Source organism: Salmo salar, chromosome 29 (genome assembly GCF_965601325.2).
Source record: "Salmo salar chromosome 29, fSalSal1, whole genome shotgun sequence".
NCBI classification, from domain to species: Eukaryota; Metazoa; Chordata; class Actinopteri; order Salmoniformes; family Salmonidae; genus Salmo; species Salmo salar.
Window position 1 is genome coordinate 8,802,954 of NC_138319.1, and position 17,071 is coordinate 8,820,024.

Sequence of the window (17,071 nt, forward strand, 5' to 3'; positions counted from 1 at the left end):
CAGGAAGCTCTTGCTCAACACACGTTGTCTTTGGGGTAGACATAAACAGAATCCTGAATATGAAGTCTCTACCTTAAGAATTGACTGAATGACACATGGTTGAGTTGCGTGATTTTCACAATGTGCAGTTATATGACAATAGCTCTAGGGTGTTTTTAACAACTTCCGGTTGCTCCAGGAACCTTAGAATCGACACAGGTAGACCTCACAGTAGCCTGATGGATTGTTATAGAAGACAGGTTCATAAGGCATTCATAACCCACATAGGCTTAGGTTGAATTTTGGAGAATAGTCTATGTGTTCCTATGGGGAGAGAAGTCATTGCACACAGTTTGATCTAAACACCTTCTTTTCATTGTGAAGGGTTAATGCCACATGGTCAAGGTTAGGCTTGCACAGATCGGGAGGACCTCAGAAACGCTCCTGAGGTTGAATTGTGCTTCTAACCCTAACGGTTCTCTCACTGTCACCCAAAAGCACTTGACATATTGGTGCAGGCATCATTTTGGGCCTAGTTTTCTCACGGTCACTGCGCTCAGACCGAGCGAGCTACGGTCAAGCGGAGCGTCTCATTGAACTCGGCACAGCCTAGAGATAATGGTAATGCCATTGCAGGCTCTTTGTGTCTTTAAGCACCGCACTGTGTCACTCCGTCCTTGCTGTGTGTGTGTGTGAGAGAGCTTTTCTTTGACATCTGATGGGATAAATGACTGATTTACAGTTCATGAGGGTTGCCTAGTCACACATATGAAGTTGTGGAAAGATCTGACCTTTTTAACCCTTCAAAACAGCCCCTATAACACCATTTTAAGGCACTTCTGGTTGACACAGGAAGCTGAACGTTAGGCTCTTATAGAATATTGAGTTTGAGGTCTTTCTGTTAAGAACTGACTTATTTACAGAGGGTTGAACAAGTGTGTGTTGTTTCAGAAAATCACAGAAAATCACAGAAATCTCGCAGAGCTCCGAAACCCGCCTTAACGGACTCATCTGAACACGCTGCAACTGGATATGCAACTTTTTTGAAAAAAAAAACCTCCTATTGTTGAACATCACCAATGTGTCATTGTACAATTTCTCTGAAATGAACATTGGTAAATGCATGGTTCCTTTTCTCCTGACACCGTAGGCTCGTGTAGTTTGATGTGAAGCAGTCAAATCAGCACTCTATTTTCCTGTTTGACTTTCAATCCCAGAAAAATAGCCTTAACTCGAAAAGCGTCGAGGCCTCGACTCCATCCTGTTCTGGGCCAACTGCCCATTATGCCAAACCCACACAGACCGAGTTTCGTCTTCGAATTCTTTTCCGTTTAGGAGAAAAAGCCGTGTCGTGATTGGTGATATATGTTACGTTTGCAATATGATTCCATTCGCCCTCCCGTGGAATAATCCGGAACTGCAAAGAAATGACCAAAATTTGAAAATTTTATTAAACGGAAACGGAAGGTCCGAGAGACTCCGTTCGATGACTTCCTGGAAGATCCGGCCCCTGTGAGCGGCCCGACGCCGTCCGCGGATTTATCGGACGTAGTCGGACGTCTAGTAAGGGAGCGTACATTTGCAATATGGACTTTCTCACTAACCATACGGCTAGCGCACATGAGTTCCCTTCATGTATGGCATGGACTCTACAAGGTGTTCGAAAGCATTTCACAAGGATTCTGGCCCATATTGACTCCAATGCTTCCCAAATTATGTCAATTTGGCTGGATGTCCTTTGGGTGGTGGACGATTCTTCATATGGGAAACTGTTGAGCATGAAAAACCCAGCAGCATTGCAGTTCTTGACACACTCAAACCGGTGTGCCTGGCATCCATGTTTCAATTGACTCAAGGTTTAAAAATCCTTCTTTAACCTGTCTTCCCCCCCTTCATCTACACTGATTGATGTGGATTTAACAGGTGACATCAATAAGTGATCATAGCCTTCACCTGGAATCACCTGGTCAGTCTATGACATGGAAAGAGCATGTTCCTAATGTTTTGTACACTCAGTGTATATACTGTATCTAACCAGGCTCCTCTCTCTCCGTCGCCGATGTAGACAACACAGCATGGATCCTGACGCGGCGTGGGGGCTGGTCTCAGCAGGACAAGTCAGTCTACTACCTTCCTATCTTGATCTCAGACAGAGAGCTGCCGGTCCAGACCAGCACCAGCACCCTGACCATCCGTGTGTGTAGCTGCGATGTGGAGGGCAACATTATGTCCTGTAATGCTGAGGCCTACCACCTACCGGCTAGTCTGAGCAGAGGGGCACTCATCGCCATACTGGCATGTATCTTTGTGATGCTCGGTAGGTCATGATCTGGTTCTTTGAAGTGATTTTCGCCACTTCTGATCTGCTTTATACGTACTTATTAAGCTAAAGTATATTAGTATTGTCTTTGTATACGATAACATCATATTGCACTCTATACAAACCCTATTTTACCAAATCTATGCTTCTTCTATTGTATGTCTTAGTATAGTACACTAACTCACCAAACTCACTGAAGTAACCATTAATAATCTTCCATATTTGGGGTTCATGTTGTATCTGACCATGTCTCTTTTTTCTCCACTAGTGATGATCCTGCTCATGTTGTCCCTCCGGAGCCACCGTAAGAAGCCCTACCTGCACGATGAGGAAGACAACGTCCACGAGAACATTGTCCGCTATGATGACGAGGGGGGCGGAGAGGAGGACACCGAGGCCTTCGACATCGCTGCCATGTGGAACCCTCACGAGGCCCACCTAGTGGGGAAGCAACGTCAGGACATGCTGCCCGAAATCGAGAGCCTTTCACGCTATGTTCCCCTTGCATGTGTGGGCTGGCCAGGGAGCGTTTGTGTTGGTGGAGACAGCAACGTGCAGGGGTATGTGCTATCCAAGCTCCTGGAGGCGGATTTGGACCCCTGCGCCCCACCTTACGACTCCCTACAGACCTACGCCTACGAGGGTGAGGGTTCGGTGGCTGAGTCCCTGAGCTCGCTGCAGTCTGGGTGCTCCAATACTGATCACGAGTATGATTATCTCAATGACTGGGGGCCCAGGTTTAAGAAACTGGCAGAGATGTACGGGGTTCTGGAGACAAACAACCCTCCCATGTGGTAGAGGGGAGGAAGGAACGAGAGACTCACCCCTATATACACACATCTTATAGGAAAGAAGAGACTGAAACATAGAGAGACTATGACTGAAACGGAGACATGTACAGAGACAGGAACAGAGAGAGAGAGAAATAGAGAGAATGGATTTGAAAGGTGTGCTCGCCATAGAACTGCAGAATTTGCAATAGCACCACTGAGCATCGCCTATTCTCTATAGCCTTAGAGCTGGGTTGCCTCAACCCTGAGCTGGGTTGCTTCCTAACTGTGTAGCTGCCATCACCACCCTTCCCCATCTCCAGGAGAGGCTTGAGAGTAGCCTGGACTGACTGACTGACTGACAGACAGCTAGCGCCACAAGGCCCTCAAAGCAAAGGGCTTCAAAGCACACGTTAGTTAACTCTGTTGGCCGACCCAGGCCCTAGCTACAGGCACCAGCAGCTCTTTGGTCCAAAGGGTCCCATTCCCCTCAGATGAACACAAGAGAGGGGAACGAGGGGAAAACAAGGGACTCAACATACTTAGCCTTACCTTCCTGCACACACTTACGCAGGACACAAACAAACTCTGAGATGCTGACATCTTTTTTGTTGGTTTGTTTTGACAATATTTTGTTTAAGACTTTGCTTTTTGTATTCCAAGCCACTATGACACAAGAAAAAAATGAAGAGTAAGATAAATGTTTTGATGACCTGTTTGTCATTATTGTTGCAACCATTTTGATGAGAACTGCAATATTTTCCATTAAGGGTAACTTCATTATGTGGCCGTCTCTTATTAATTAATTTATTTTTTCATGTGCTGTATTTATATTTCTTATAACTTATTTTTGGGAATCAAACAAACACTGGACTAGTGTTTGATGTTATCCAAGGTTGTGGGATCGGCATTAAAATATGTTCAAATATGTTCAAGAGTTATGATGTAACATAAATGTTTCAATGGCGTCTAATTGCAATTCTGTGTTTCAAAGACAATGTTTCTCCCAGCATTTCTCAGTGTCTTGTTTCAGACATAGTAGGGGAGATGGAAACTCTGTAATCATATTTGGATTTTAAGATTATTTGTTAAATGTATCAATTCATATTTTGTTAGTTTGAACCCTTTGTTGTTTTGCTGCTGGTTAGGAGGATAAAGCATGATCATGCATTCATCAGGAAATGTGTGTCCCCCAAATTGCACCCTATGCAAAGTAGTGCACTATATAGGAAATAGGGTGCCACTTGGGACGTAAACACAATCTTTAAACTCTTGTTTTGAAATAAACTGTCCATGATACCACAGCGAGACTGAGGGACATTACAGTATCTGTATCTGAAATGAAGGATGGCCAGTTACCGTAAATGTTTTACTCATCATCACAAACATAGCTGGATGAGTAAATCCAGGGGATGTACGATATGGTAAAACACATTTCATCAGGGTATCAGCCATGATTAGGGGTGTAGTCCAACTCTGCCATACACTGTTGCTTGATCTCAACCCTCGCATCCCGTCCAATAGACTTTGATAATCTGCTTCTTCAAATGCCAAATGTAAAGAAGAAGAAAATATATTTCAGCAAAACGACGCCAAATAAACAAAGGGACTTCTTTTTCAAAGATGATGTGAAATAATAGGAAGACATTTTGATCATTTTTGATTGGGTGGACTCTACTTGAAATATGTGTGGTGTCAGTTATGCTACAGTATGTGGTGTTTGAATGTAGATATTTGTTGTATACTTGGTAATAAAATAAGAAAATTTAACATTTTGCTGTCGTCAAGTCAAGTTGCCAAGTTTTCAAGCACTGCACACAATGCACCTTTTTTCAGACATTCGCGGAGATCACAATAATGGTAAATGCTGCAGATGTTAGCTCAAAGGGAAATTACTTTAAATGTCAAGTGCTGTGTACTTGTCTGCAGCGTGGCTTTGATTAACCGCTTTTGAGAGCAAAAAATAAAGGTGTTTAGTTACTTTTAGTACTTCAGGTATTTTAGCAATAACTTTGGAGAGAGAGCGTACTTTGGAAAAATAAATCACTTCTCTCCCCTGCAAGGAACATTAGGCGGCATTTCCCTGAAGCATGACAGAAGTGTAAGCCTTTCATAAGATAAAGCAGCTATTTAAATGTGCAATCATATATGCTAAATTGTTCTCCAGTGTTATTGCATATGACTCCATTTCCATTGCATTTCCCTCTTAAAGTACTTAATTTGCTTGACTTATTTTGTTTGGAGGCAATTGGGTTTAAAACGTTGATTAAAATCTCATTCCCCCTGTTGTCCTCATATCAGTACCTGTGCCTAAAGCATAACAGGCAACTCAGGGAGGCTTCCATTCCATTATTTCCACAACAACAATTATACAGACAAGCTTCCCAGGTGAAACTAAGAACATCCATTTCAGCCATAATGGTGTAATGATAAAAACATTTTTTTAGATTAATTCCATATTCTAATTAAAAGCATTAATATGTCCCTGTTGGAATTCAAAAAGTTAACCTTGGATATATGGTGTTTGTGTCTATGTGTTTCTCTCTAACATTGCAAACGACCACCCATTACAATGAGCCCATCCTGCCCACCAGCCAACCCTGCAACAGACAGACTTAGCCTACAAACAGACAATGATCCACTACTATGTTCTGTGATGCTAGGTAAGCACATCTAGCCTCAAATGACCTCAATTAATTAATGATACCTTTTTTTTCAGAGAGGAAGGGAAGAGAGGAAAGGAGGGAGAAATGGAACATTGTTCTCAAAATGTTCTACTGCTTATTGTTCATAGCCATTGAGAAGCATATACAACACAGTGGAACATTCAAATTACAAGCCAACGGTTTTGTTTTGTCTGTACATTCAGCTCTATTCTATGAGAACTGTTGTAGACATTCATGTATTATAATCACATCATATTGTCCTGCATGTCATTTATCCTGTCATTTAGTGCATGACATTTTCCATTTTGCAAAGAACACGTCCAGCCACTATATCCTATGAAGTATATGATACATGTATACTAGAAAGAACAAGGAACACATGGAAGTTGTAGCCAACCAGTAAAATACAGTGCACCCAATATGATTAATCAGGTAATGTAAGGATTATGCAAATTGTCAATCAGTTTAAACAAGAAGTGGTTAATTAGTATGACTGAGAAAAACCTTGCAGACATTAAAACTCTGTAACTTCACATTTCCCCTGAATCCTCTCTATTCTAAATCACAAATATTAATGATGTGCTGTGATTAACCTCCTTATTAATCATTATTTCTACAGGCCTAAATCCCTTCTACAGAGCATATAGAGCATGTGTCATTATATTAAAAAAAACATCTCTGTCTCTAACATCCTCCCAATACCCTTTACTGTAGTTCCCTGCTCCTTCCTACCCCTCCATCACTACCGCCACCACCTTTCACGCACACAGGCATGCACACACATGCGCACACACACACACACACTCTCTCTTTCTCGTTTTCTCTCTCTCTCTCTCTCTCTCTCTCTCTCTCTCTTTCACTCACTCACACACGCACACACACACTCCTGTCCCAGTGTTATGCAGAGGTGTCAAGGGTAATTTGTCTTAAGCCTCGGTGCTCTGTCTCCCATAAGAGGGTTTCAAACTGCAGCACAAGTTAATAAGACTCCGGCTGGCTCCCTTCACTAATCCTGCCCATGGTAAACTCACAGCAGCGCAGAAGCCACTCAATCATCCTCTAATAACATGCTGTACAAAAAAGATTCACTCCCTCGATCAGCTGAAACTGGAGGCAAGGCAAACTAACTTGCACCAGACAGAGAGCGAGAGATCTGTGCAGCGTGATGGGTTATTTAAACTTTATCCCTCCAAGCTACAGTGGAGCTTGTGTTTTTTGCTGTTTGGGAAATCCGTTTAACTGTGTTGTGTGCTCTCTGTGTATCCAGTATAACACCAAACATTTTAAAGGCCTGGACGGATGAATGTGTCATGGATGGACTCATACTGTACCTAGCTGCTGGTTAAAGGACTGAGGCTATATCCCAAATGTCTGCCTAATCCCTATACTATGTAGGGAATCGGGTACCATTTAGGATGCAGCCTTACTGTATAAGTAGTAATGGCTGTGTAAGAGGAGAACACCTTTTCATCAGGCATTAATCCAATGAAACCTTTCCCTCTATGCATTCAGATAAATGACTGCATAACAAACACAACAAACAGTCCTAATCCTGATAGCTACCAGTTCTGAACTTTTATTATTAATGCTGCCAACAGACACCTTTATCTTGCCACCGCATACTGTAGGTGCATGGAAAGATGGAGCAGAGGATTGGAGAAGGGGAGGGGAGTGGGAGAAAGAGAGATATATGTGAGGTGTTAACTGCATTTATCAGAGGCTATGGGTTATGTCAGAGAAGGGTAAGTAAAAATGATATCAAACTGTCCCCTGACCCTCCTCTATAGCTCCCTCCATCTCTCCATTCCTCCATCTCCTCTTCGTCCCATGCCCACCACCTCTCCAAAATGACGCATTTTTGTTGCAGGTTTCAAACAAACCATAGATGAACCCAGAGTTGCTCTCAGTGCTGTTAGAAAACTGTCCAAGCTGACAGAAGCCAGATCTGACAAATTGGACTTGGCACGGAGTGTATTATCCCAATACCCCCAACGACTAAATGCTACTTTCCTGCAAAGAGAAAATGAGTGGAGGAAAACTGCAAAAAATAGAGAGATCTGGAGCGTTGGGAGGATTTGCTAGGAAGTTTTATCAGTGGCAGTGTGTTAGATTAGGATATGGTTCAGTGTTCAGTTTGGGGTATGTATGCAGCACACACCGATAACATTTGTATTGAGCTGCCAATCTCACAAAGCCCTCTGGCATTTTTGGGGTTGGTGCTTCTTGATTTTGCCAGTCCGTCCATCATGGCAGAGGCAGCGGCTTGTGGAGGTGGGCCTGTATGTATTCCTGTCTGATCATTATCTAGAAGAGTGAAATAAACATGTCCGTCTCTGTGAGGTTGTTGTTACAGGCTCCTCTACTCATCTCCCTTCCAATTCTCTCCTCTGCTCTCATCTATTTTCCTCTCCTTTCTCCTTCTCCTCTTTCTCCCGTTTCTTGGCCTGCTTGTTTTCCAGAGAACTGAATGACTATCTTTCTTCCTGAGGCAATATTCAATACCAGCTGGAGTTATGCAAACATCTGGCCCCAGGAAGGTGGTAATTTAATAATGTATTGTTGTGAATGTTGTTTATTCTGTCCTCACGTTATTTAGCTATAATACAGATCAAATCAAATGTAATTTGTCACATGGACCGAATACAACAGGTGTAGACCTTACAGTGAAATGCTTACTTACAAGCCAATGCAGTTTTAAGAAAATACCTAAAAAAAGCAAGAGATAAAAAAATAACAAAAAATTAAAGAGCAGCAGTAAAATAACAGCAGCGGGGCTATATACAGGGGATACCGGTACAGAGTAAATGTGCGGGGGCACAAGTGTCAAGGTAATTGAGGTAATATATACATGTAGGTAGAGTTATTAAAGTGACTATGCATAGATAATAATAGAGAGTAGCAGCAGTGTAGAAGAGGTTCCCCGCAATGCAAATAGTCTGGGTAGCGATTTGATTAAATGTTCAAGAGTCTTATGGCTTGGGGGTAGAAGCTGTTTAGAAGCCTCTTGGACCGTGACTTTGGGCTCCGGTACTGCTTGCCGTGCGGTAGCAAAGAGAACAGTCGAAGACTAGGGTGGCTGGAGTCTTTGACAATTTTTGGCCTTCCTCTGACACTGCCTGGTTTAGAGGTCCTGGATGGCAGGAAGCTTGACCCAGTGATGTACTGAGCCGTACGCACTACCCTCTGTATAGCCTTGCGGTCGAAGGCTGAGCAGTTGCCATACCAGGCAGTGATGCAACCTGTCAGGATGCTCTCGATGGTGCAGCTGTAAAACCTTTTGAGGATCTGAGGACCCATGCCAAATCTTTTCAGTCTCCTGAGGGGGAATAGGTTTTGTCGTGCCCTCTTCACGACTGTCTTGGTGTGCATGGACCATTTTAGTTTGTTGTTGATGTGGACGCCAAGGAACTTGAAGCTCTCAACCTGCTCCACTACAACCCCGTCGATGAGAATGGGGGCATGCTCAGTCCTCCTCTTTGTGTAGACCACAATCATCTCCTTTGTATTGATCACGTTGAGGGAGAGGTTGTTGACCTTGCACCACACGGTCAGGTCTCTGATCTCCTCCCCCACATGGTCAGGTCTCATCGTTGTCGGTGATCAGGCCTACTACTGTTGTGTCATCGGCAAACTTAATGATGGTGTTGAAGTCTTGCCTGGCCGTGCAGTCATGAGTGAACAGGGAGTACAGGAGGGGACTGAGCACCAACCCCTGAGGGGCCCCCGTGTTGAGGATTAGTGTGGCGGATGTGTTGTTACCTAACCTTACAACCTAGGGGCGGCCCGTCAGGAAATCCAGGATCCAGTTGCAGAGGGAGGTGTTTAGTCCCAGGGTCCTTATCCTCTTACATCTAGACGTTCCGCTAGCGGAACACCTGCTCCAATATCCAGTGATAGGCGTGTCGCGAATTACAAATTCCTCAAAAATCCCCAAACTTCCAGTTTTCAAACATATGACTATTTTACACCATTTTAAAGACAAGACTCTCCTTTATCTAACCACACTGTCCGATTTCAAAAAGGCTTTACAGCGAAAGCAAAACATTAGATTATGTCAGCAGAGTACCCAGCCAGAAATAATCAGACACCCATTTTTCAAGCTAGCAATTAATGTCACAAAAAACAAAACCACAGCTAAATGCAGCACTAACCTTTGATGATCTTCATCAGATGACACGCCTAGGACATTATGTTATACAATACATGCATGTTTTGTTCAATCAAGTTCATATTTATATCAAAAACCAGCTTTTTACATTAGCATGTGACGTTCAGAACTAGCATTCCCACCGAACACTTCCGGTGAATTTACTAAATTACTCACGATAAACGTTCACAAAAAACATAAGAATTATTTTAAGAATTATAGATACAGAACTCCTTTATGCAATCGAGGTGTCCGATTTTAAAATAGCTTTTCGGTGAAAGCACATTTTGCAATATTCTGAGTAGATAGCTCGCCATCACAGGCTAGCTATTTTGACACCCACCAAGTTTGACCCTCACCAAACTCAGATTTACTATAAGAAAAATTGGATTACCTTTGCTGTTCTTCGTCAGAATGCACTCCCAGGACTTCTACTTCAATAACAAATGTTGGTTTGGTTAAAAATAATCCATAGTTATATCCAAATAGCGGCGTTTTGTTCGTGCGTTCAAGACACTATCCGAAGGGTGACGAAGGGTTACGCGCCCGATGCGTTTCGTGACAAAAAAAATCTAAATATTCCATTACCGTACTTCGAAGCATGTCAACCGCTGTTTAAAATCAATTTCTATGCTATTTTTCTCGTAAAAAAGCGATAATATTCCGACCGGGAGTCGTTGTTTTCGTTCAAAGACGAAAGAATAAAAACATGGTGTCGCCTCGTGCACGCGCCTCCAGTCTCTGTTCTCTGATCGACCACTTACCAAATGCGCTAGTGTTTTTCAGCCAGGGCCTGCAAAGACATCATTCAGCTTTTTGCCGCCTTCTGAGAGCCTATGGGAGCCGTAGGAAGTGTCACGTTACAGCAGAGATCCTCAGTTTTGGATAGAGATGATCAAGAAGGCCAAGAAATGGTCAGAGAGGGCGCTTCCTGTTTGGAATTTTCTCAGGTTTTGGCCTGCCAAATGAGTTCTGTTATACTCACAGACACCATTCAAACAGTTTTAGAAACTTTGGAATGTTTTCTATCCAAAGCTAATAATTATATGCATATTCTAGTTTCTGGGCAGGAGTAATAATCAGATTAAATCGGGTACGTTTTTTATCCGGCCGTGAAAATACTGCCCCCTATCCATAACAGGTTATCTTAGTGATGAGCTTTGATAGCACTATGGTGTTGAACGCTGAGCTGTAGTCAATGAATAGCATTCTCACATAGGTGTTCCTTTTGTCCAGGTGTGAAAGGGCAGTGTGGAGTGCAATAGAGATTGCATCATCTGATGTGGTGTACTCCTCAAAGCCATCGGAAGAATCCCGGAACATATTCCAGTCTGTGCTAGCAAAACAGTCCTGTAGTTTAGCATCTGCTTCATCTGACTTTTTTATAGACCGATTCACTGGTGCTTCCTGCTTGGGGCTACAGGTTAGCAATGAACCCCGAGTCGGGATTGCTAACAAGGCTGGAAATTCAAAACATCAAAAATCTAATAATTTCAATTTCTCAAACAATCAACTATTTTACACAATTTAAAAGGTAAACATCTCCTTAATCTAACCACATTGTTCGATTTTCAAAGAGGCTTTACGGCAAAAGCATAAAGTTAGATTATGTTAGGACAGTACATAGCCACAAAAGTACAAACATCCATTTTCAATTCAAGGTCAGGCTTCACCAAAAGCAGAAACCAGCTAGAATTATGCACTAACCTTTGTCAATCTCCATCAGATGACACTCCTAGGACATTATGTTATACAATACATGCATTTTTTGTTCCATCAAGTTCATATTTATATCCAAAAACAGCATTTTACAGTAGCATGAAATTCAGATTTTTTTCTTCTCTGAAATGCTTCCGGTGAACATAACAAAATTACTATTCGAAAACATTGGTAAATTATAATATTGTCATTCAAAGAATAATATATTATCATCTCGTAATTGCTACCGAACGGCCAGATCTCAAAATAACTTTACTGGGAAATCACATTTTGCAATAAACGGGGTGCTATGCTAAGAACAATAAGCTATGCTATACAGTTAGCATCATCTAATATCGATAATAACATTGTAAATATCCCCTTACCTTTGATTATCTCCATCAGAAGGCACTGCCAGGAATCCCAGGTCCGGAACAAATGTGGTTTCTTTTGACAAAGTTCATAATTTATGTCCAAATAACAACAAGTAGTTAGCGTTCATTATGCTCCCACAAAACGTGGTGGGGGGGGTGTAAAATCACGCCGAAAAGCTAAAAAAAACTAGTAAATAATCTATTTACGTTCGTTCAAACATGTCAAACGTTGCTTAGCATTAATCTTTTGGTCCATTTTTAACGTTAAACATCAGTAATATTTTCACACAACCTATCCTATGTCTAGATAAACAATGATGACAAACTCACGCTTCTCAGATTTATGTGCAGGCGCAAAAAAATGAAGTGATGACATGTCAACTTCCTTGCATTCTAATTTGCTCTCTGTTTATCATAGACGCTTCAAACAACTTTATAAAGATCGTTGACATCTAGTGGAAGCCGTAGGTGTTGCGAAATGAATCCTTTCTCACTATGGTATCTATAAAACAATGACACTAAATAGTACAGTCACAAAATTCACATTTTTTTGGATCTATTTTTCACAGGTTTTTGCCTGCAATATGAGTTTTGTTATACTTACAGACACCATTCAAACTCTTTTAGAAAACTCAGAGTGTTTTCTATCCGAATGTGTTAATAATATGCATATCCTAGCTTCTGAGTTGGTGTAGGAGGCAGTTAAAAATGGGCACATATTTTTTTCAAAATTTCTCAATACTGCCCCCGAGCCCCAACAGGTTAAGGATTCCAGCTTTAAATGTGTCAGAATGAGTCAGAGTTTCATTTCTTACAGGCTAAGATGACATTCAGGACTTGAGTGTGAGTATTAATTTGTCTCAAGTAGATCCGACACACATTAGCAATGGGGGGGTTAAGAAGCTGAATGCGTCCCAAATTGCACCATATTCCTTATACAATGCACTACTTTTAACTGGGGCCTATAGGGAATAGGGTGCCATTTGTGACCTCAGACTATAATTTCCCCCTGCTTTGGAGCAGCAGAGGTTATTTCCTGACAAGATCCTCTTCATTCTTGGGGGTTTAGTCAGCTGGGTGGTGGAGTGGTGAGGCGGTTGAGGAAGGGGTAAGGGGGAGGTCAGGACATAGGGCTCACCTCGGGCTCAGAAGGCACTGGGGTGTTAGAGAGTCTTGTCATGATGACACCAGGATTGTTTCTGAGAAAGCATGGCCTGGAGTATTCACTCCAGACTGGAGGAGATGACCATGCCAGTACTATGAGTACACATCACAGGGTTCAGCTTATGAGACAGGATAAAAGACCATAAATATCATCACACTTCAGTTCTCAAAGAACACATTTTAATTTGTTCCTGAATTTACTATTATTAGATATTCTTCTGTAATGATAACAGTCCACTTTCAGTTTCTCCTCAAAATGTTGACAAGTCAATTCTACATTCTACCCTTTTCACCCACAGTTCCATAATCATGTGTTGAATATTCATATGCTAAGTCAATGTGTGCAGCCATTGTGTAAACACACAGCATCTAATTGGCAATTATTTTTACAGAGAAACCATATGATTTCACATGTGGAATCATGTGAAAACATGTATTTTTGGAACACTTCACGTGATCACGTTTTCACATGTATAGTTTATTTGATCACATGTTGGTTTACATGTTGTCACATTAACTTCACATAAGATCACGTGATCTCATGAAAACATGTGTTTTTGGAACACTTCATGTCTTCACGTGAAATGAATGTTGTTTTTGCATAAGGGTAATTCATATAATAGCCACACTTTATCAAGCTGAATTACCTCGCCAGACTATTCCAATAAGTGTCTTTTATCTGGAGAGTCAGAGCTGAACACTGACGTATGGACCTCGATAGAATAACTAATTTGCTGAACTGAACAGGTAAGAAGAGCAACACACAAATGCATGCACTCATGCGCACGCGCACACGCATGCACTCATGCGCACGCGCACACGCACACGCACACGCACACACACACACACAGACACACATAGTGTCAAAGACATAGCATCCTGTCAGGACCGAGTACACAATACAATGTGTATTCCCAGGGTTCGTTACATTTGTTATGAGCGTGACCTCCTTTAATCCACCGTGGCTCGCTCGCCAGCCTCTCCTGTGCATTAATTAACGCTCCGTTCTGAAGGCGTAAACAGATCGATGGGCATCCATTGGCACAGGTAGAAATAGACACAGCAAACAAGGTGGCCAACAGGGTCAAAAGCATCTCATACTTACATGCAAGACACAACAACTTTGATCGAGAAACAACACTACTGATGTGGAAGGCTGACACCTACGTTTTCATGCACTCTCAAGCCTTCTCTAGCCTTCCCATGTCGATGCGCTCTCTCTGATTCTCTCTTTCCTCTCTCTCTTTCTCTCTCTCTAGCTCTCAGTCTCTTTCTCTCTCAATTCCTGTCTCTCATAGAAAACAACAGGCCTTCTCAGCCCACCACAGGAGTTCGTGGCACCTGAATTGTGGAGGACGGGCTCGTGGAATGGTATAAAATACATCAGACACATAGGTTTCCATGTGTTTGATGCCATTCCATTCGCTCTATTCCAGCCATTATTATGAGCTGTCCTCCACTCAGCAGCCTCCACTGCAGCCCACATATGCCAAACATACTGTATAATGTCATCCATGCATTAGTTAGGCCCAAGCCCACCTGAGTTCACATAGGAGTGTGACAGGGCAGGGGAGGCATGTCATGCCATGCAACCGCCATTTACTACATGTTCGCCAGCTAGGCATTTGTCACGGTACGACTGGGCAGAAGGATGCAGATATTATAAGGACCGTGACTCATATGCTCACATGCAGGCGCACACACACACATATACACACACACACACACACATGCAGGCGCACACGCACACACATACACACTGACACACACACACTCTTGTACCACATACACCCAAAGACAGGAAATGCCCCCCCCCACCCCACACAAACACACAATTTCCTGCATTCCAGGAGTGAGGGCAGCGATGGACTCTGCAGGATAGGACAGGGATACAGACAGAGACAGGAACACATTGAAAGTCCCTCCTCAACCTTTGCTTATCCTATTAATAAACCAATGCTTTGCTCAGAGCTCCTCACAAGCATACACATAAGAAAACACACACACTCAAACCTAAACAGGTAACCTCTCTCACACACAGAAGCAGACAGGCTGTCAGCATGTGGTTTCCTAACGACTTATCTCATCCTCAGCCGGATCAGCTAGATCGGATTAGATGAGTCGTGACAGGGGCTGTTGACAGTGTGTGTGAAATGTTAAACCTGCGAGCTGAGGCAGACAGGGGGCAGGATATGTGTATCAAATGGCACCCTATTCCCTATATGTCCTGGTCAAAAGTAGGTCACCAAATAGGTAATAGTGTGCCATTTGGGACGTAGGTAGAGACAGAGGTGGGAACAGGCAGGCAGGTTGACGACTTTGATGGAGGGGGATTTAGTGAAAATGCCTCGTCTAGCACTTTCTCCGCAGTGTGTGTGCTTGTGTGTGTGTGTGTGTACATGTGGTGTGTGTGTACATGTGGTGTGTGTGTATGTCTGCTTGCTTTCTCCACACTCCGATGGATTAGACATGCTGAAGGCAGCAAGAAGGGCTGAGCTGAGAAAGAATGGTCTCATAGACTAGACGTAACATAATAAATGTAAATCCAGAACACTTAAATTAGTATGATATGTTACTTTTGGTATGGTTACATAAGATATAAAGTAACTTAAGGCACCTCTTAAGGATCCAACCCTTTTTTTCAATTTTCACCTAAAATGACATAACCAAATCTAACTGCCTGTAGCTCAGGACCTGAAGGAAGGATATGCAAATTCTTGATACCATTAGAAAGAAAATAAGTTTGTGGAAATGTGAAATGAATGTAGGAGAATATAACACATTAGATCTGGTAAAAGGTAAGACAAAGAAAAACAATTATTTAAAATAAATAAATGTACCACCATCTTTGAAATGCAAGAGAAAGGCCATAATGTATTATTCCAGCCCAGGCACAATTTAGATTTTGGCCACTAGATGGCAGCAGTGTATGTGCAAAGTTATAGACTGATCCAATGAACCATTGCATATCTGTTCAAAATGTTGTATCAAGACAGCCCAAATGTGCCTAATTGGTTTATTAATACCTTTTCAAGTTCATAATTGTGCATTCTCCTCAAACAATTGCATGGTATTCTTTCACTGTAATAGCTACTGTAAATTGGACTATGCAGGTAGATTAACAAAAATGTAAGCTTTCTGCCCATATCAGATATGTCTACGTCCTAGGAAATGTTCATGTTACTTACAACCTCATGCTAATCATATTAGCCTATGTTAGCTTAACCATCCCATGGGGGGGACACTGATCCTGTAGAGGTTTTAAGGCAAGAAGAGAGGGAGGGAGGCCAGGCATATAATACAGATGTCTAGTAACCCAAAGGTTGTGTGCTTGAATCTCATCACGGACAACTTTAGCATGGTAGCTAATTAGTAACAATGTAACTAGGCTATATATAACTTTTTAGCTACTTAGCATGTTAGCTAAACCTTCCCATACACCTAACCTTATCCCTTTAACCTAACTCCTAACCTTAACCCTAACCCTAAAGCTAGCAAATGTTAGCGTTAGCCACCTAGCTACCTAGCTAACGTTAGTCACAACAAATTGGAATTCGTAACATATCATACGTTTTGCATATTTGTAAAATATTGTACATTTGGCTAATTCATAACATATTGTACGAATTGCAATTCGTAACATATCATACCAAATGAGTGATGGACAGCCACAAATTAATACATATCATACAAAACTTAACATATCAAACTAAATATTCCAGATTTACATACATAATAATACGAAATGATCTGAGTCCCCGCTGCATGACAAGGAACAGGTCTCATTCCACACTGCACTCCTCTACACACCTCATTTTTAAATGTGTATAAGTGTAAAAAATGCATTGTATGCAGAAAAGGGTTTACTGGCTTATGTGATGATGGCACAATAAAGGTTTATAAAGTCAATACTCTGAAGTATAGGCCAATAATTTGCTGCAAGGCATGCATGG

General features: G+C 42.1%; 1 protein-coding gene across 2 annotated transcripts in view; it reads left to right on the forward strand.

The window, feature by feature from the left end:
- Positions 1-4,844, forward strand: part of LOC106590058 (cadherin-20) — a 171,361-nt gene extending 166,517 nt beyond the window's left edge. For both annotated transcript variants that reach the window (XM_014180571.3, XM_014180570.3), the window contains exons 11-12: positions 2,045-2,296; positions 2,568-4,844. In XM_014180571.3, the coding sequence (XP_014036046.3) occupies positions 2,045-2,296; positions 2,568-3,097 (782 nt within the window). In that variant the 3' untranslated portion in view covers positions 3,098-4,844. The remainder of the gene's footprint in view (positions 1-2,044; positions 2,297-2,567) is intronic.
- Positions 4,845-17,071: the final 12,227 nt, after the last annotated feature.